Source organism: Bos indicus x Bos taurus, chromosome 4 (assembly GCF_003369695.1).
Source record: "Bos indicus x Bos taurus breed Angus x Brahman F1 hybrid chromosome 4, Bos_hybrid_MaternalHap_v2.0, whole genome shotgun sequence".
In the NCBI taxonomy this organism is placed as follows: domain Eukaryota; kingdom Metazoa; phylum Chordata; class Mammalia; order Artiodactyla; family Bovidae; genus Bos; species Bos indicus x Bos taurus.
Genome location: NC_040079.1, coordinates 12,942,343 through 12,963,975, shown reverse-complemented (window position 1 = coordinate 12,963,975; position 21,633 = coordinate 12,942,343). Strand labels below are relative to the sequence as shown.

At 41.4% G+C, this 21,633-nt stretch overlaps 1 protein-coding gene and 1 pseudogene across 1 annotated transcript; both read left to right on the top strand.

Moving 5' to 3' along the window:
• Positions 1-269: 269 nt before the first annotated feature.
• On the top strand, positions 270-1,194 carry LOC113891802 (annotated as a pseudogene).
• Positions 1,195-10,182: 8,988 nt separating this feature from the next.
• Positions 10,183-11,139, top strand: TAS2R60 (taste 2 receptor member 60). Its single transcript, XM_027540284.1, has one exon. It carries the CDS (start codon positions 10,183-10,185, stop codon positions 11,137-11,139), a length of 957 nt encoding a protein of 318 aa, XP_027396085.1.
• The last annotated feature ends 10,494 nt before the right edge of the window (positions 11,140-21,633 follow it).

The window sequence follows — 21,633 nt, the reverse complement described above, 5'->3', positions numbered from 1 at the left end:
ACAGGTTATACAGACAGGCTGTCATTGAGCTAGGAGTGATTTGCATGCCAATCTTTTCAAATCCTGGAGGAGCGATGAGAGTGTGATGGGTGTATGGGGGGAGGGGGCGGTGGGGTGATGATGTTTGCTGGTAACTCTGCTTTTGCCTGAATCCAAGGAGAGAGCCTCTGAATTTGGTCTCAACAGAGTGGCTTGGCCAGAGAGACTGTGCTTTCCTGTGGACGTACCTGGAGTAGAAGCTGAGTCTGAGCAGAGCCTACCTGGAGAAGATGTCCCTCTCGCCCATGTTGATATTCAAGGTCATCTTTTTCCTGGAGTCATTGGTTGCTGTGCTGCAGAATGGCTTCATAGTTACTGTGTTGAGCGGGGAGTGGGTGTGAAGCCGGATGCTGCCCGCTGGTGACATGATTGTGACCTGCCTGGCTGCCTCCTGGTTCTGTCTGCATGGGATGGCCCTCCTGAACAACATCATGGCCTCTTCTGGCTTTTGTTCCAAAATCGACTATTTCAGCATCCCCTGGGATTTCATCAACTGCCTCAGTTTCTGGCTGACTGCCTGGTTTGCTGTCTTCTACTGCGCGAAGATCTCCCTCTTCTCTCATCCCCTCTTCTTCTGGATAAAGTGGAGGATTTCTCGGTCGGTTCCCCAGCTGGTGCTGGGCTCCTTGATCTTATCTGGTCTGTCCGTCATCTCAGCTGCTGGGAATACAATTCTTGCCCAGATGACGGCTGCCCAGATTTCCCATGGAAACGACACCCTGGCTGGTAGAATACATGCTACCTATTTGCACTTTTTCTACCTCATGTAATTCTCATGTGGTTGGTTCCATTCCTCCTGTTCCTGGTGTCCACCCTCTCGCTCATGTTCTCACTGCGCCGGCACCTCTGGCAGATGCAGGACCACAGACCCAGCCCACGTGATCCCAGTACCTGGGCTCATACCATGGCCCTGACGTCACTTGCCTTCTTCCTCATCTTCTACACCTTGTACTTCCTGTCCCTGGTTATCATTATGTACATCCCAGCCCTCCAGGAACACTGGCACTGGGCCTGTAAGGTGGTGACCTACACGGGCATCTGTCTGCACTCCACATCTTGGTGCACAGCAGCCCCAAGCTGAGAAAGGGCCTGAAGAAGAGGCTTTGGCGAGCCCTGGACAAGGACCAGTTTGTCTCCAGTTATCAGTATCAATAGCTACTATCACCGAACAAGCCCTGAGTGGCAAGAATGCACAAGGTTTGGGCGCTGTCCTTCACGCTTTTTCATTTCCCTCTTTCTTCCCCACTCTTTCTACGTCCCATTAATTCTTTTTCCATCCCTCTTTGTTTCTACCATCTCTTCCACTGCTCCTAGTTTCTTGTCTGGGTCCCGAACCACCTTGGACTAGGATGGTGGCCTCATTTCCACACAGGCCTCTCTCACTCTCTACACAAGGAACCCTAATAATATTCTCCAGTCCGTACTGTCTTTACAGAGAACTGTGATGGTGGTCACTTGTTCTGTGGTCAACTTAAAGGGTTTTTTTGTTTTGTTGTTGTTTTGAATGGTGGCTTCCCTGGTGGCTCAGACAGTAAAGTGTCTGCCTGCAATGCGGGAGACCTGGGTTCGATCCTTGGATCAGGAAGATCCCCTGGAGAAGGAAATGGCAACCCACTCTAGTACTCTTGCCTGGAAAATTCCACAGATGGAAGAGCCTGGTGGGCTGTAGTCCATGGGGTTGCAAAGAGTCAAACACGACTGAGCGATTTCACTTTCACTTGAATGGTGACATAGGTTGTCCCACACTCATCAACTGCCCTCTGTATCCCTTCTCTGCTCTCAGAGCTCAGTGTCTCTACTGCAGCCTAGGAAGCTTCTTTCTGTCTCCCCACAGGCTCTTCCCCGCAGCCTGTGGCCCATCTGGAGTTCCTTCTTTCCTTTCTGTCATTCTTTGCCATTCTTTTCTTTTGTGCCCTGCTTAAGATCGGTCCCACTCAAGGAACTTTTTTGAACCGCGAAGTCTGAGGGCATATATGAGTTTTGTGCCACTATAGGTCTTGCCTGTGATCCTGTGTGTTTGCTGTATGTTGAATTAAAGCAAATTGTCTGATGTGGCAAAGCTTTTAGGTCTTGGCCAATAGAAGATAGAAGGGGAAAACAAAGGGAATTTGCTATAGTTCTTAATTTTGAGAATCTTACTCTTCCTGTCCACTCACCCAGGATGTTGGCCTTGGATGCTGATGTCTAGGATGGTAGTCTATAAATTACATTGTTTGCATATCAGAGGGTGTGCAAAATGATCCACCAGATGGAGAAAGGAAAATGTGACAACTTCAATATATTTTTACTCTCATCTTTTTAATTGCAATTTTAATATGTATTTTATGATGTATTAGTACATAACATATGAGCAGAGTATTACAAGCATATAAGTAAAATAAATAAATATGCATATGGTGGAATTCATGTTCATAGTTGTTTTCAACTGATGGAGTTTCCTATAAAAAAGTTTGGAGATCAAGGGACAAGAAAAGATTGGGAAAAGCACCCCACGTGGTTAATAGATTTATATGTCCAAGCTAATCAAAACAGGAATAATAACAGAACAGAAATCATTGCATTTATAGTAAGTTGCCCAACAATCATGAGAAACTGAGGCCTGAAGACATTATAATACTTGCTAGGGGCTGAAATACAGCAAGAGGAGAGAGAGAGAGGAGCTAGCAGAGATGAGTTAAGAGGGTGAGGAGTTTTCACTTACAAGAAGATTAAGGCTTTAAAAGAGAAGATCCCTAAATTGCAGGAGAGAAGCTTAAAGGGTTTCCCAGAGAAAGGGTGAAGTCAGACACAGGAAACTGGGAAGCTGGGACTATCATCAAGAAATCTTTTCCTTTTTTTAAAAAGCAGCAACATGAGTGAGCTGGGAAAGCAATAGCAAATTGCAAGGACTGAACTTTGGAACTTAAGCCACAGAGGGCTGAGTGGAGGCAGCAAAGACAGAAGCATCAGCAATGTCACCTGGAACACTGGCTTTCCCTTGGTCAGAGCTCCAGAACTTAAATATCTTGTGTAGGAAGGGGATGGTCGTGTGACTCCCATCTGAAGCATTTTTACAGTCTTTTGAGTTATGCCAGGTCTACTGGGCTCATCTCAGGACTTCTTAATTGGTTGATGTTCTCATCCTCCCTTTCCTAGGCTATAGCTCATAAGAGCCCATAAACAGTTGGTGGCTCCATCTTGACCAAAGACACAGGCTAATATCTCATCCTCACTTTCAAGACCTTCTGGGATCTCTTCCCAGTCTATCTTTTCAGCCTGATATGCCACCATTTCCTTATGGAAATCCTCTGCTGTAGCCAAACTTATCCTTGTGCTAGACATTCTCACACTTCCACCTCCTTTACTGATGTCATCGCTCTGTGCTTTCAACATACAAGGCTCGTCTTTGCTCTTCCACAATAAAGGGGCTGTGGCTGCTACTGAATCCCTCTCAGAATTCTTGGGATGGAAATAGGATGACACATACATTTAGAACTGCAGGTGTCTTCCTTTTTTGTCCTGAGAGACAGAACCGAGCTGTTTCCCACTCAGGGAATCTACTCAGGATTCCTACCTCTACCACCCTCGTGATCATACATATAAAGACTGCCTGTTAGAATTTCAACGTTCTCAGACTTGACTTCTACCGGATAAGAAAGTCTGAATATGAGAAAGCAAAGTGTAACAAACAGAAAGCACAAACAACAAAAGAATCACCATAAAACACAACTGTATATTAAACTACAAATGATTATTCCCCTTTTGGATTAACTTAACCCTCACTTAGTGTATATGTATATGTATATATGCCTAGTAAATGTTTGTGGTTTATGATAAGCCTATGAAAACACTTTCAGGGCAGATACTTATTAATAGCTCATTGTTACAGCCTAGCACCTTTCACAGGGTCATTACAATATATTGGAGATGCTTACTAATTGTTGTTAGTTGAATTGAAGAATAACAGTGCATCTTTCTCAGTATATGAGCCATCAAAGATGTAGGAGGCAGATGGGAAAATATATGAATTTTCCATATTGAGAGGTTTGTGGCTGGTCAGACTCCAGAGCTATAAGCTCAAAGTTTGCTTTATTGCTCCATGTTTCATTGGAAACAGCCGAATGCCACCCAGATGAATGTGGGTGGCAAGGGAGAGAGCAGTTGGGAACTCTATCCCATGCAGTTTTGCATCTTCTCAGAAAGGCAGAGTGAATGAGTTACCTAAGTTCACCTCGGCTTTCCCCAGGAAGTCAGTGTTCACTGCAGCAAGGCTTCTGTGTTTGAAGAACAATTTCACCTGGACCTTTGTCCCAGGTGAACTGGGAACCGGAAAGAGATGCTACTGATCTGCATTCTATTCTCTCTTGGTGGGGTTCTGTGCTTGGAACTGGTAGGATATGGTGCTGGTCAGGAGGTGAGTATACTATCAAATACCCCCTCTCTCTCCTGTGACTTGATCGTGAGCCTTCACCATTGCTGTGTTTGGCCCAGAAGAATTTCTACTTGCCTTACTTCCTGTGACATATTAACCTGCTTACACTCACCTGAGTACGTAAGCACTCACCTGATTGCTTTTTTTTTTTTATTCTTTGGATGTCATTCCTATTGAAAATGTGGCTTTTGCTTACTCCACCTATCTCTAATTAAAGTAGATGTCCAATATTTGGTGGCTTGGACCTCTGTTGCACCCCTGATGCTTTCCTGAATTCTTCTAGGACTACTTGTCCCACCACAGGATGGAGGTCATTATAATAACAATGTCATCATCACCTTACTTATTTCTTATGAGTGTGTAGAGGTTTATAGTTTACATATACACATCTTTATATATGCATATAATATATTCACGTTTATTTGTGATCCATATTTTACAGGTGAAGAAATAAGGGTTCAGAGAGATTAAATGACTAGTCCAAAGATCCATAGATGGTAACTGTTCAGTTCAGTTCAGTTCAGTCGCTAAGTCATGTCCCACTCTTTGCGACTCCATGGACTGCAGCATGCCAGGCTTCCCTGTCCATCAACAACTCCCAGAGCTTGCTCAAACCGTCTTCCATTGAGTCGGTGATGCCATCCAATCATCTTACCCTATGTCGTCCCCTTCACCTCCTGCCTTCAGTCTTTCCCAGCATCAGGGTCTTTTCCAAGGAGTCAGTTCTTTGCATCAGGTGGCCAAAGTGTTGGAGTTTCAGCTTCAGCATTAGTCATTCCAATGAATATTCAGGACTGATTTCCTTTAGGATGGACTGGTTGGATCTCCTTGCAGTCCAAGGGACTCTCAAGAATCTTCTCCAACACCACAGTTCAAAAGCATCAGTTCTTTGGTGCTCAGCTTTCTTTATGGTCCAACTCTCACATCAATACATGACTACTGGAAAAACCATAGCTTTGACTAGTCGGACCTTTGTTGGCAAAGTTATGTCTCTGCTTTTCTATATGCTGTCTAGGTTGGTCATAGCTTTTCCAAGGAGCAAGCGTCTTTTAATTTCTTGGCTGCAGTCACCATCTGCAGTGATTTTGGAGCCCAAGAAAATAAAATCTGTTACTATTTCCATTGTTTCCCCATCTATTTGGCATGAAGTGATAGGACCAGATGCGATGATCTTAGTTTTCTGAATGTTGAGTTTTAAGACAGCTTTTTCACTCTCCTCTTTCACTTTCATCAAGAGGTTCTGTATGCGAGACAGCAAAAGAGACACTCTTTTGGACTCTGTGGGAGAGGGTGGGATGATTTGGGAGAATGGCATTGAAACATGTATAATATCATATATGAAACAAATCGCCAGTCCAGGTTCAATGCAGGATACAGGATGCCTGGGGCTGGTGCACTGGGATTACCCAGAGGCATGGTACGGGGAGGGAGGTGGGAGGGGGTTTCAGAATGGGGGACACGTGTACACCTGTGGCGGACTCATGTTGATGTATGGCAAAACCAATACAATATTGTAAGTAATTAGCCTCCAATTAAAATAAATAAATTTATATTATAAAATAAAGTAAAATTTAAAAAGTTAAAGTTAAAAATTAAAAAAAAAAGTAAAAGTTAAAAGTCTTTAGTTCTTTTTTGCTTTCTGCCATAAGGGTGGTGTCATCTGCATATCTGAGGTTACAAGATTTCCAGCAATCTTGATTCCAGCTTGTGCCTCATCCAGCCCAGCATTTCTCATGATATACTCTGCATATAAATTAAATAAGCAGGGTGACAATATACAGGCTTGATGTACTCCCAATTTGGAACCAGTCTGTTGTTCCATGTCTGGTTCTAACTGTTGCTTCTTGACCTGTGTACAGATTTCTCAGGAGACAGGTCAGGTGTCTGGTATGCTCATATCTTTAAGAATTTCCCACAGTTTGTTGTGATCCACACAGTCAAAGGCTTTGGCATAGTCAATAAAGCAGAAGTAGGTGTTTTTCTGGAACTCTCTTGCTTTTTTGATGATCCAGTGGATGTTGGCAATTTGATCTCTGGTTCCTCTGCCTTTTCTAAATCCAGCTTGAACATTTGGAAGTTCACGGTTCATGTACTGTTGAAGCCTGGTTTGGAGAATTTTGAGCATTACTTTGCTAGCATGTGAGATGAGTGCAATTGTAGGGTAGTTTGCGCATTCTTTGGCATTGCCTTTCTTTGGGATTGGAATGAAAGCTGACCTTTTCCAGTCCTGTGGCCACTGCTGAGTTTTCCAAATTTGGTGGCATATTGAGTTCAGCACTTCCACAACATCATCTTTTAGGATTTGAAATAGCTCAACTGGAATTCCATCATCTCCACTAGGTTTGTTTGTAGTGATGCCTCCTAAGGCCTACTTGACTTTGCATTCCAGGATGTCTGGCTCTAGGTGAGTGATCACCCCACTGTGATTATCTGGGTCATGAAGATATTTTTTTATAGTTCTTCTGTGTATTCTTGCCACCTCTTCTTAATATCTTCTACATCTCTTTAGGTCTGTACCATTTCTGTGCTTTATTGTGCCCATCTTTGCATGAAATGTTCCCTTGGTATCTCTAATTTTCTTGAAGAGATCTCTAGTCTTTCCCATTCTATTGTTTTCCTCTATTTCTTTGCATTGATCACTGAGGAAGGCTTTCTTATGTCTCCTTGCTACTCTTTGGAATTCTGCATTCAGATGGGTATATCTTTACTTTTCTCCTTTGCCTTTAGCTTCTCTTCTTTTCACAGCTATTTATAAGGGCTTTTCAGACAGCCATTTTGCCTTCTTGCGTTTCTTTTGTTTGAGGATGGTCTTGATCACTGTCTCTTGTACAATGTCATGAACCTCTGTCCATAGTTCTTCAGGCACTCTATCTATCAGATCTAATCCCTTAAATCTATTTCTCACTTCCACTGTATAATCGTAAGGGATTTGATTTAGGTCGTACCTGAATGGTCTAGTGATTTCCCCTACTTTTTTCAATTTAAGTCTGAATTTGGCAATAAGGAGTTCATGATCTGAGCCACAGTTAGCTCCTGGTCTCATTTTTGCTGACTGTATAGAGCTTCTTGATCTTTGGCTGCAAAGAATATAATCAATCTGATTCAGTATTGACCATCTGGTGATGTCCATGTATAGAGTCTTCTCTTGTGTTGTTGGAAGAAGGTGTTTGCTATGACCAGTGCATTCTCTTGGCAAAACTCTCTTAGCCTTTGCCCTGCTTCATTTTGTACTCCAAGGCCAAATTTCCTGTTACTCCAGGTATCTACTGGCTTCCTACTTTTGCATTCTAGTCCTCTGTGATGAAAAGGACATCTTTTGGGGGTATTAATTCTAGAAGGTCTTGTAGATTTTCATAGAACTGTTCAACTTCAGCTTCTTCAGTATTACTGGTTGGGGCATAGACTTGGATTACTGTGATAATGAGTGATTTGCCTTGGAAATGAACAGAGCTCATTCTCTCATTTTTGAGATTGCACCCAAGTACTGCATTTTGGACTCTTGTTGACTCTAATGGCTACTCCATCTCTTGTAAGGGATTCTTGCCCACAGTAGTAGATATAATGGTCATCTGAATTTAATTCTCCCATTCAAGTCCATTTTAGTTCACTGATTCCTAAAATGTTGATGTTCACTCTTGCCATCTCCTGTTTGACCACTTTCAATTTGCCTTGATTCATGGACCTAACATTCCATGTTCCTATGCAATATTGCTCTTTATAACATCGGACTTTACTTCCATCACCAGTCACATCCACATCTGGGTGCTGTTTTTGCTTTGGCTTTGTCTCTTCATTCTTCTTGGAGTTACTTCTCCACTCTTCTGCAGTGGCACAGTGGCCTGTCGCAGGGGCAGGGCTCTGGGTGAAGCAGACCTGAGACACATAGCCTGTGGCATAAGCCTCTTGGAGGAGGTCACCATTAACCTCACCATAGAGCCACCGAGCAGATGACTCACAAACTGCAGAACAATTACACCAAATAGTGACTGTGACAAGACTCAAAACTTGGTCTTCTGACTTCATCTGGGGAGGAAGAAGGTAGGAGTACAAGATGTCCTGCTAACTATGCAAGGATTTCTGGTCATGGAATCAGCTTGGGTCTTGGTCTTTCCTCCATTTAACTGTGACTTTAGGAGAGAGTTTTAATCTATAACTTGAGGCTTCATTTATTTCATCATTAAATTATTTAAGTCTTCTTTTACTCTGAAAACTGAGATTCTAGTCTTAGAATCTAGTCTTATCCTGTGCATTACAAAATATGATGCTTTTCACATCTTACAGATGAAGAAACTGAGGCACAGAGCAACCTACTGACATAGCCAGTAACTCACAGTGATGGATGTCTCTATGACTAACACCTGCCTTGATCCTAGCCCAGGGTTCTTCTTACCATAGCACGTTGGTGTTATAGCTGTCATAGAGGGTTTCCTACATGAAATGCCCTATGAAAATGAAAGTCAAGTCTCTCAGTCATGTCTGATTCTTTGCGACCTTATTGACTGTAGCCCGCCAGGCTCCTCCATTCATGGGATTTTCCAGGCAAGAATACTGGAGTGGACTGCCATTTCCTTCTCCAGGGGATCTTCCCAACTCAGGGATTGAACTCGGGTCTTCCACTTTGCAGTCAGACTCTATCGTCTGAGCCACCAGGAAATCCCTAAAGTGAAAGTTGTTCAGTCATGTCCAACTCTTTGCGACTCCATGGACTATACAGTCCATGGAATTCTCCAGGCCAGAATGCTGAAGTGGGTTACCTTTCCCTTCTCCAGGGGATCTTCCCAACCCAGGGATTGAACCCAGGTCTCCTGCATTGCAAGAGAATTCTTTACCAGCTGAGCCACAGGGAAGCCCAGAAATGCCCTTTGAAGGTCACTAATAAAATATGGTTAAAAAATTCACTTGCATGTGCCTTGTGTGCTCAGTCATGTCCGACTCTTTGTGACCCCATGGACTGTAACCCGCAGGTCTCCTCTGTCCATGAAATTTTTCAAGCAAGAACACTGGAATGGGTTGCCATTTTCTACCCCAGGGGATATTCCTGACCCAGGGATTGAACATGCATCTCTTGCATCTCCTGCATTGGCAGGCAGATTCTTCACCACTAGCAGCACCTAGGAAATCCTTTATTATGTATAATTGTCTCCTGTGTTCTATTTGATAATAATGGTCCCCACAAGTAATAGGATTTGAGTTAGCCTAAGTAGAAGTGTTGCTCAGTTTTATGCCTGTCAAAGGAGTTTTCTAAAGTCACCTGCTTCATAGGGTCATTGTGAGACTAAGCACAACAAAGATCACTTAGAACAGTGCCCAGAACACACCAACCAACCACAGATGTGAGCTCCGACTGTCAGGTGGGGGTGTGCTCACCAGATTTCCTCATGGAGCGCCCAGCAGGTGTGTGGTCATGTCTTAGGTGTCGGCTTAGAGAGGTGTAAGTTTCCACTTGAGGGATGCTAAATGCAAGGACCTGGTATAGTATCCATGCCAGTGTTTACACGGGCAGAAAGCAGGCAGAGGAAGGACAGGCAAATTCATGGACAGGCAGGGAGACTTCTGAAACTGAGCCTTAATGATATTTGCATCTATTCTGAGAAGAAAATACCTCTTCACCCTCCCCAGATAGCCCACATCCTCGACTTTATCCTCTGTACTGGGGCAGCTGGAAGGGCCAATATTATCCAGGACCTTCCAGAACCGCCCTACAGGAAGAGACCTTGAAGTCTGCAGGAGAGATGAGCGGAGGGGACATGGTTCCTGGACCTCAGTTGGTTGATAAGACAGCCCTTGTCTGCATTATTATTTTATTCCTTTTGTTCCTGGTGGCATTGGTAGGTAATGGCTTAATCATCATGGCACTGGGCAGCGAGTGGCTGCTGCAGAGAACGTTGTCGCCTTGCGATAAGTTATTGGTCAGCCTGGGGGCCTCTCGCTTCTGTCTGCAATGGGTGGTGATTAGTAAGAACATTTACATTTTCCTGAATCCCACGGCCTTCCCATACAACCCCGTGTTCCAGCTCCTGGCCGTTCAGTGGGACTTCTGGAACTCTGCAACACTGTGGTTCTCCACCTGGCTCAGTGTCTTCTACTGTGTGAAAATTGCCACCTTCACCCACCCCGTCTTCCTCTGGCTAAAGCGGAATGTATCTGGGTTGGTTCCTTGGATGCTACTCAGCTCTCTGGGGTTCTCTACCTTTACCACCGTTCTATTTTTCATAGGCAACCATAGAATGTATCAGAACTATTTAAAGAAGGGTCTGCAACCTTGGAATGTCACTAGGAATGCTGTGAGAACATATGAGAGGTTCTGCCTCTTCCCTTTGAGAATTGTTACCTGGACCGTCCCTACTGTTATCTTTATTGTGGGCACAGTTTTGCTCATTACATCTCTGGGAAGACACACCAAGAAGGTCTTCTTCTCCATCTCAGGCTTTCACAGTTCCAGCGCCCAGGCACACGTCAAGGCTCTCCTTTTGGCTTTTATCTCCTTTGCTATCTTCTTCACTTCCTCTTTTCTGTCACTGGTTCTCACTGCCTCAGGTATGTTTCCTTTTGGGGAATTCCGGTTCTGGATATGGCAGACTGTGATTTATCTGGGTACAGCAATCCACCCCCTTATTCTTCTCTTGAGTAACCGCAGGCTGAGAGCTCTGCTAGGGAGGGGCTGCTCCTCAGCACATGGGGCATCTTGAATTGTAATTGATGAAAAGCCTCAGATTCTACTGCAGGAGGCCTTCTTGGATGGAATGGGATGTTGCTTCTTTAAATTTCTTTGCCACATTTAATCACATTTAATTCTCTTTCCTTCTTTGCTGTGTTTCAATATTAGAAGAATAACTTCAGTGAAATAGGATTAAAGATGAAATAGAAGGTACTGAAGTAGTGGCCCAGCACCACTGACTTGCATCAATACTAGCAAGGCTGTAGCTGATATAGTTAATGTTCCCTGTGGGACCTGATGCGGCCAAAGTAGCAGGAAACTTGTATTTCCCTGTGACTAAACTCTTGGTGTTTAAAATTATCCTCCTGGAAACTGAATGCAAGGATCCTGACACATGATTCATTTTTTATCTGTTAAATCAGACTGGAGAAGATTTTTGGAACGTCAATTTTCCTCTGACTTCATCCTGTAAAACCATGTTTCCTTTCTCAGCCTTAACTGATTTCCAGCCATCTACTGCAATGAAATCCTCTTTCCTTTCATGCGAGAATTCCTGGTGTCTGAACTCCCTTTACAGAGCATGGTGTAATTTGTGCGTGTGTGCAGCTGTGTGTGTTACCTGGGATTTGTATATTTGCAGATTACCTTTTGAGGACTCCTGAATGCTGGGAGTTTACAATTTATATATTGCTTATGTTCTCTATTATAGTCCAACTGGTTAGACTGATCCATAAATGATAAGGCTCATGAGCCAGATGTGACTTCTTTTATGTTGCTCTTAGTGAAGTGAAGAAATGAAGTCGCTCAGTCGTGTCCGACTCTTTGCGACCCCATGGACTGTAGCCTACTACGATCCTCTGCCCATGGGATTTTCCAGGCAAGAGTACTGGAGTGGGTTGCCATTGCCTTCTCCAGAGAATCTTCCCAGCCCAGGGATTGAACCGGGTCTCCCACATTGTAGGCAGACGCTTTACCATCTCTCGCTGCTAAGTTGATTCAGTCGTGTCCAACTCTGTGCGACCCCATAGACGGCAGCCCACCAGGCTCCCCTGTCCCTGGGATTCTCCAGGCAAGAACACTGGAGTGGGTTGCCATTTCCTTGGGATCTACCATCTCTTGGGATCTACTAAAACTTTTGACATGGAGAGATTCATCTGTATCTGATACAGACTTAAGAAACTCCTGGCTTGGGTTGGTGAAGCATGTAGACATGCTTTTCTGCTTTCCACAGGTCTTCTCAAACTCTCCTTAAGATCAGTGATCTTTTGAACCATTCAAACTGAGATCCCTCAATGTCCCTCTGTTTGCTTTAAAATTTCTCAGCCTCATTTCCTGTTTTTCCTCCCTTTCCTGTCTGTATGAGAAGACAGGTCCCTGTTTTTCACTTTTCAAGGCTAATGTTCACACTCTCGTAGCCTCCTTTCCATTTCCTGCTCGATCAAGAATTCCCACTCTACCCATCTTCAACCTTTTCCTCTTTATTGTTCTTCCCTTCTTCATTAAATGTGCCCCTTACTCTCATCCCTAAAAAAATAAAGTAAATCCCCTCCATGCTCTTATTGCCTCAAGTGATCAACCTGCTTGTTAGTCACTTGCTAAGAGTCCCCTCCCCCTGCTCCTCCCCACCCCTCCTCCACAGACACACTCTTCTGATGCCCTTTCTGTTGAAATGTGTTCCTAAAGGACATCCTTTAGAGCTCCTGATGCCTAAGTGTGATATCCTCAGCCCCCATTTTCCTATGTTTCTATAAAATTTGCCCCTCTTAATAGAGAATGATTTCTTCAAAAAATCTGATTAAAATACTTTACAAAAAGTAATACCTGATTTTGGAAGAAGGTTTTAAAACAGGAAAATCAACGTCACCCATAATTGTTTCCCCACACATCTTCCTAAAACTCTTTTTCCTCTTGGCCTTTGAGATGCTGCACGAGATTTTGTTCCCTGCTCTGTGGCTCCTTTTATGTCTTCTTCACTATCTGCTATTTGTCTGACTTGGTTTTCTCTTTAGCCAGCTCTCTTCCTTCCTGGACATGAATCTTCCCCTTTTTCCTTTATGTTCACATGTATTTACATATCAATAGCTTCAATTGTGACCTTCATGTGAATAATCACCAAAGTCTAAGCCTATGTTTTCTTCTGCTTGCTGAGAATTTCTATGTGAGAGTACATGAGCACGTCAGACTTAGCAAGTTTGAAACAGCTGTCTCTTTTTTTCCTCCTCCTCTTTCTTTCCCTCCACCACCCAGTTGAATCTATTTTTTCTATTACTGATATCCAATAAGTCAGACTTACCAAGTCTGAGTTAGTTTTCACTCCTCACTCTCCACGGAACCCTTCCATCTAATCAGCAACTTGTCTACAATTGGTAACCCTACAACTGACTGTATTATCTGTTCTTGTCTTCTTGTTCTAGAAGATCCTTTCTTAGATTAGACTGTCCTCTTTTCCCACCTGGACTGCTTACATTTATTTTTCACCACTTACTTTATTACAGTTGACTCCCCACCCACCACCAAGTCAAAAGACCAGATTAATCCCTTGATCATTTCACGCACAGCCTTTTCACAGCTCAGTGCCTATCAGTTGAAACACAGGTTCATAAACTGGCATGCACCACAATGCGGCAACAGATTTATCTTTGACATGGAGAGATTCATCTGGATTTGATACTTAAGATTTAAGAAAACTCCCGGCTTCCATTCTAGTAGACGCAACCCTATTTTGCAGCAAAATTTGGGTTATCATTATTCTGAACATGCCTGGAGTTTCCTCCATGATGTACGAAGTGTGGTCTCTTATCCCACATCTACCTGTCAAAATTCTATTTATTTTTCCCCCCTGTTTAATTTTTAAAGGTTAATTCAAATGGCTTCTCTTCTGGGAAGCTTTTCTGGATGTGCCCCCACCTCAAACTTTGACCTCTTTCACCTTGGAGGACACATAAATGAGGTGTTGCTCAGTTGTGACATGAATTCTGCCTTGTAGTGGTATGATCTGTATATTCATTTTATCCTTGTGTGTGTGTGTGTGTGTAGTTCCTCAGTTGTGTCTGACTCTATGTGATCCTTTGGACTGTAGCCCACCAGGCTCCTTCATCCATGGGATTCTCTGGGCAAGAATCCTGGAGTGTGTTGCCTTGCCCTCTTCCAGGGAATCATCCTGACCCAGGAATTGAACCCACAACTCCTGTGTCTCCTGAATTGCAGGTAGATTCTTTACCTGCTGAGTCACTGAGGAAGCCCATTTTATTCTCAGATTTTAAAGTTCTTAGAGGTGTGGGCTGCCTCATTCTATTCCTTGTGTCCCTGGAAGACTTACAAATTCTTGCTGCATTGAATGGAATGGTTCTGTTGCACCTGGAATCCTGCTGTAAACACATGCATTTTTTTGTCTGTATATATATAATCTGGGCTACTTACTACTACCAATTATATTTTTATGGTTATATTTGAGCTGTATGTGCTTCACTGTCTGGCTAGCTTGTTTTTGGAGATCAAACATATATCCTGTTTCTCTTGAGTTATACACAATGTAGGAATAATAATCGGGTGAGAGAGTAACATTTGCCTGATTTTTTTTTTTTTTTGATGCCTTTCCCTTCTTTCTTCTGTGTTTACAGGTTGCTAGGCAACCGTGAAACTCCTCTCTCTGGAAATTTGCATGAAGTGCCATTTCTCCACTTTGTTACTGACCCAGGGGCCCTTCCCTAGCACGCTCTATCAGTTACTCTTTGTCCCTTCCACTCTTTGTATTGTTAGCCTAGGAGAATTAAGCATCTACCCCAATCAGAATGATCTCCCCACAGGAGAAGAATGATCTTCCTTATAGGAGGAAGTTCTCTTGGAACTTTAAAAAAAAACTTTTTATTTTATATTGGAGTATAGCTGATTAGCCATTAACTGACCATGGGGTTGCAAGATTCAGACACAACTTAGCAACCAAACCACTGCCAGAGCTGATTAACGATGTTGAGGTAGCTTCAGGTGCACAGCAAAGGGACACAGCCTTACATATACATGTATCCATTCTCCCCCAAACACCTCTCCCATCCAGGCTGCCATGTAAGGTAGAGCAGAGTTCCATGTACTATACAATAGGTCCTTGTTGGTTATCCATTTTAAATATAGCCATGTGTATATGTCCATCCCAAACTCCCTAGCTATCCCTTGAACACACAGGGACATATGAGAGAGATAGTGTTTGTTGTATTTTTAAAATGCCTAGTAATATTATTGTCATTAATTTTTTACCTACAGTCTAATTTCATTATGCTTTATGATGGTATTAATGGCATTTATGAATGCTTATTTTGTATGAGTGATGGGGCCAGAAAATTTATTCACTAATATGCTTTATACATCAAATTCCTAAAACAACACTGCAAAGTAGAAACCGAGGCTTAGAGGAGTTTACTGAGGTCTCATGGCCACTGTGTAATAGAATTGGGGTGTGTGTGTGTGTGTGTGTTAGTCGCTCAGTTGTGTCCAACTCTTTGTGACCTCATGGACTGTACCTACCAGGCTCCTCTGTCCATGGAATTCCCCAGGCAAATAATACTGGAGTGGATAGCCATTCCCTTCTCCAGGAGATCTCTCCAACCTGGGAATTGAACCTGGGTCTCCTGCATTGCAGGCAGATTCTTTACTGTCTGAGCCACCTGGGAAGCCAAGAATTGGGATACTTTAGTGCTATAATTGGAGAAGGCAATGGTACCCCACTCCAGTACTCTTGCCTGGACAATCCCATGGATGGAGAAGTCTGGTAGGCTCCAGTCCATGGGGTCACTAAGAGTCGGGAATGACTGAGAGACTTCACTTTCACTTTTCACTTTCATGCATTGGAGAAGGAAATGGCAACCCACTCCAGTGTTCTTGCCTGGAGAATCCCAGGGACAGGGGAGCCTGGTGGGCTGCCGTCTATGGGGTCACACAGAGTCGGACACGACTGAAGCGACTTAGCAGCAGCAGCAGCAGTGCTATAATATGTAAACCAGTGTGATATTGGTATAGGGATAGGTAAGTACATCAGCAGACAATCCAGATAATAGTTACATGAAAAGTTGTATTTAATAAGTAAAGCATTTCAAGTCAGTGAGGGAAAAGATAGTCATTCAATAGTGTGGCAGCAAATATAGAGTAAACATTTTATTCTAGATTCCAGACAGATGATCTTTAATGTAAATGTTATTTAATTTTTTTAAAGCTCCCCATTTTGGATAATTTAATTTTCCAATATTTTTACTCCATAAACATTGTCTTTATATTTTACAGAAATGTTGACTGTTTTCTCCCTACCTTTTTAGGTATCATTGTAGACTATATATGTATTATCCTTCAGCTCCCACAATTCAAAATCCCTGTTTTCATAGGCTGTCTTAAGCCAGACTCAAAATACCAACTCATAATGGAAATAATTGTAAATTTGACTACAGAAAAATTTATGACCTTTTAGTAAAATTTTTTATAAATGTAGGGATCACTGAGATCCTTTTGTTTTAAGGGAAAAGTAGTAAAAAGATAAAAGCTAGTATCTCTAGTGTATAAAGAGCTTCTATCAATCAGTAAGAAAACTACAGACAAACTGATAGAATATTGATTAAATGACAAAAATAGATAAAGACTGCCAAGTAAACATGTGAAGTTTATCATCACTATTGACCAAGCTAAACAATAAGACTTCTGCTATGAACATAGTTGCATAAGCCAATGTTTTCCCTGCTCCTTTCCCTGGAAAGCACATAAAAGCAACAAGAAAGTTGAAAAAGATTCTGAAAACTACATTTTAAATAAAGCTGAGACAGATAATCCAGAAATTTCAAATTATGCAGTATCACAGATGAGATCAGGTAGAGTCAAGAAAGAAGACGAAAAGAAGTATGAAGAGGCATGAGAGGGCCCAGCAGGGACAGAGAAAATATTCCAGGAAAAACACACTCTTCAGAAAAGAGACAACTGGAAAAGCAAAAGCCCCTTAGTATGCATATGATAGCTATCTATTGATGCATAACAAATTGCCCCAACAGTTACTGGCTTAAAACAACCTTACTACAAACTCAGAGCTCCTGTAGATAAGAAATCCAGGTCTATCGTAACACCGTTGAGAATCTCAACTGTATTTTCTGGCTCCGTGTCTCTCACAGGCTACAGTCATCTCCAGGTTCAACTGGGAAGGAGCCACTTTCCAACTCACTCACAGAGCTATTGGCAGGAGTCAGTTACTCATGAGTTGTCGGACTGAGCCATAAGGTCCTCATGAGCTGTTGGCTGGAGGCCTCTTTAAGTTCCTGGCCACGAAACCCTCTCCTTAGACCAGAGTGAGCAAATGGGAAGGCAGAAGGTGTCGGCGAGAGAGAGAGTGCCAGCAAGATGGGAGTCACAGACTTTGTAACATAAGTCATTACTTTTCTCATTATTGTTCAGAGGTAATAACCAACGGATTTGGTCAAAAGAAGTATGAGTAATGAGAAAATTATATAAAATTATATTTATAAAGGTAAGCACTAGAACAAAAAAGCCACACTTTTCTTAGAATTAATAGAGCCACAAACAAAACTGAAGAAACATACAATAAATATAAATACAATACAGATCTTAAAAAAAAACACCCTTTCAAAAACAGAACATAAAACATAAAACAATGTGCTAGAACTAAGACTAAACATATTGGATATATAATTAAATAAAAATGGTCTTTACACCTAAAAACACTGGTCTTTGGATTATCTAAAGAGCGAAGTACAACTTTGTGATATTTCTAAGATCCATAAAAAAGAGAAAGTTTGAAAATAAAAGAATGAAAAATAATATGTCAAGTAAATGCCAACAAAAGAAATTTATACCTAAATAATTAATGAGATAACAAAAGTTTTTAATGTTAAGAGGTAAAATGCAAAATTAAGATAGAAATAGTACAAATATCTATATGACAAAAAACACAGCAGTCTTATTTATGGGGCTTTCCTCATGGCTCAGATGGTAAAGAATCTGCTTGTAATATGGAGACCTGGGTTTGATCCCTGGGTCAGGAAGATTCCTCTGGGGAAGGGAATGGCTACTCCATCTAGTATTCTTGCCTGGAGAATTCCATGGACAGAGGAACCTGGTGGGCTACAGTCATAATTACAAGAAATATAAGCAGAATTACTAAAAGACTTATTCTTTGCCAAATAGAGAAAAAATTAAATATAACCAAATGTTAGCTTTTATTGATAAATGTCAAACTGTATGCATTCAGAAAACACAACTTCTTTGTAAATACCAGTGGAACAGTCATGAAAACGAATCTAACAAAAATTGCGTAAAGTAATTACAACATGATCTCACTTAAGCAAACAAAATCCTAAAAAAAAGATTAGAAAGCAGTGTCCAACAATACATTAAATCATTATCAAATAGAATTTAATCAGGAATTCCCTGGCTGTCCAGTGGCTAGGACTTTGTACTTGCACTGCCAAGGGCACAGGTTCAGTCTTGGGTCAGGGAACTAAGATCCAGCAAGCTGCTCGGTGTGGCCAAAAACAAAACAAAGCGCACAGAGTTTAACCTGAGAATTTTAAGATGATTCATTATTAGGAAATTCATTACTATAAGCTATCTCATTAACAAAGCTAAAGGAAAATTCATATAGTCAACTCCCAAAATGCTAAAAGGCAGATGTATATATGAATACATATATTCAATAACATGACACATATATCTATCTCAACCCAAACCTGCAGCATATTTGACATTCTTACAAAATTCAGAATATTAAAAGAATGAATATTGTCACCACTATTTCCATTTTAACATTATAATATCAAATATAATTAAGAGAAATTAGTTATAGACACTGAAAATAGGAGGTAAAAATATATGTCTGCATAGTTGAAAAATCCAAACATAAATCCAAAAATAAAAGCTACTATAGAACAATAAGAATTTTGTAAAATTGTTGTTGCTGTTCAGTTGCTCAGTCATGTCCAACTCTTTGTGACCCCATGGACTGCAACACACCGGGCTTCCTTGTCCATTACTATCTCCAGAAGTTTGCTTAAACTCATGTCCATTGAGTCAGTGATGCCATCCAACCATCTCATCCTCTGTTGTCGCCTTCTCCTCCTGCCTTCAATTTTTCCCAGCATCAGGGTCTTTTTAAATGAGTCAGCTCTTCACATCAGGTGGTCAAAGAATCAGTTCAGTTCAGTTCAGTCGCTCAGTCATGTCCGACTCTTCGAGACCCCATGAATCACAGCACGCCAGGCCTCCCTGTCCATCACCAACTCCCGGAGTTCACTCAAACTCACATCCATCGAGTCAGTGATGCCATCCAGCCATCTCATCCTCTGTCGTCCCCTTCTCCTCCTGCCCCCAATCCCTCCCAGCATCAGAGTCTTTTCCAATGAGTCAACTCTTCGCATGAGGTGGCCAAAGTACTGGAGTTTCAGCTTTAGCATCATTCCCTCCAAAGAACTCCCAGGGCTCATCTCCTTCAGAATGGACTGGGTGGATCTCCTTGCAGTCCAAGGGACTCTCAAGAGTCTTCTCCAACACCGCAGTTCAAAAGCAACAATTCTTCCGAGCTCAGCCTTCTTCACAGTCCAACTCTCACATCCATATATGACCACAGGAAAAACCATAGCCTTGACTAGATGAACCTTTGTTGGCAAAGTAATGTCTCTGCTTTTCAATATGCTATCTAGGTTGGTCATAACTTTCCTTCCAAGGAGTAAGCATCTTTTAATTTCATGGCTGCAGTCACAATAGTGGGGTATAAAATAAATGCATGGAAATAAAAAATTTCTCAGTTCAGTTCAGTTCAGTTCAGTCTCTCAGTCATGTCCGACTCTTTGCGACCCCATGAATTGCAGCATGCCAGGCCTCCCTGTCCATCTCCCGGAGTTCACTCAAACTTATGTCCATCCAGTCGGTGATGCCATCCAGCCAAAATTTCTAATAAATACAAATAATCAAAACTCAGAAAATAGAAAGAAAGGTTCTATTTGCAATAATAACAAAAGTAAAATACTTAGAACTAAATTTTACAAGAAATAGGTAAGACGTATATGAAGAAAACTTCAAATTACTCAAGAGGACATGGAAAAAAATATGAATCAATGGAATACAATACCATGCACTTGGATGAGAAGAATCAGCACTGTAAAGATGTCAGCTACTCTAAAGTTAATTTCTTAAATATAAGAACTATAAAATCAAAATTTACCTCCTCTTTCTAAACCTATAAAAAGAAGGTGCTAACATTCTAAGGTTAATATGGAAGTTAGAAGAACCCTCCCCACCAAAAAACAGGTAGATAAGGTCTATCATACATTAAAAAGCACGATTTAATTTGCCATATGAACCTCAAAGTTTAAAAAAGGTGTGTGACTCTACAATAATAGAATAGATAGTCCAGAAAGCAAACATTTATAATATGGGAATTTAGTATAAATTCAGTAGATAAAAATTATATTTCAGATCAGGAATAAATGGATTATTCAATAATTGATACTGAGATAACAGGATGGCCATCTGAAAAAAAATTAAGGTGCCTCCATATAGTGAGATAAAGTCCAAGTGAATCAAATATTTTAATGTTAAAGACAATAAAGTTACTGGAAAAAAGTGAGAGCATGAAGATTCTTTTAAAACCTCAGGGTGTGGAAAATCTTTTAAACTCTTAAAAGATTGATTAATGAAAATTAAATTCTGCATGGTAAAAATTCATGAGATTTGCAAAAAAAAAAAAAAAAAAAAAAAATCTTTGAAAATATATGCATTCATAGCCAAAATTTGGTTCTTTAATATATAAAGAGCTCTTACAAATGATAGGGAAAAGATCAACAACCCCAAAGCAGGACTTCCCTGATAGCTGAATGGTTAAGATTTTGCCTTGCAATGCTGGAGCCATGGGTTCAGTCCCTAGTCAGAGAATGATCCCACATGTCTTGAGCTCATGTGCCACAAGGAAAGATTATGCACAAAGCAACAAAGATCCCATGTGCCACAGCTATGACCCAAGGCAATCAAATGAATAATAAATATTTAAAAAAAAAGAAAAGGAGAAGAGTCAGGTGATAATGAATACATAATTCACAGAGAAGGAAATACAAATAGTTCTTAAAAACAAGAAAGGTAGTCAAGCAAATTTATAACAAGAGACACACAAGTTAAAACTATACTGAGATACCATTTTTAACTATCCATTTGGTAACACTCCTAAACTTTGGAAGTACTTTTTGTCAAGTTATTGGAGAAATATGTTTTCTGCACATTGCTGATGGAAGTATAAATTAGTAAATCTCTATGGAGGGCAATTTGGCAATATCTATCAAATTTACTGGGTTTCTCTGGTGGCTCAGTGGTAAAGAATCTGCCTGCAAATGCAGGATACATGAGTTCAATCCCTAGGTTGGGAAGATCTCTGGAGAAGGAAATGGCAACCCACTCCAGTATTCTTGCCTGGGAAATTTCATGGACAGAGGAGCCTGGTGGGTTACAGTACACAGAGTCAAACATGACCCAGAGACTAAACAAGAACAACCAA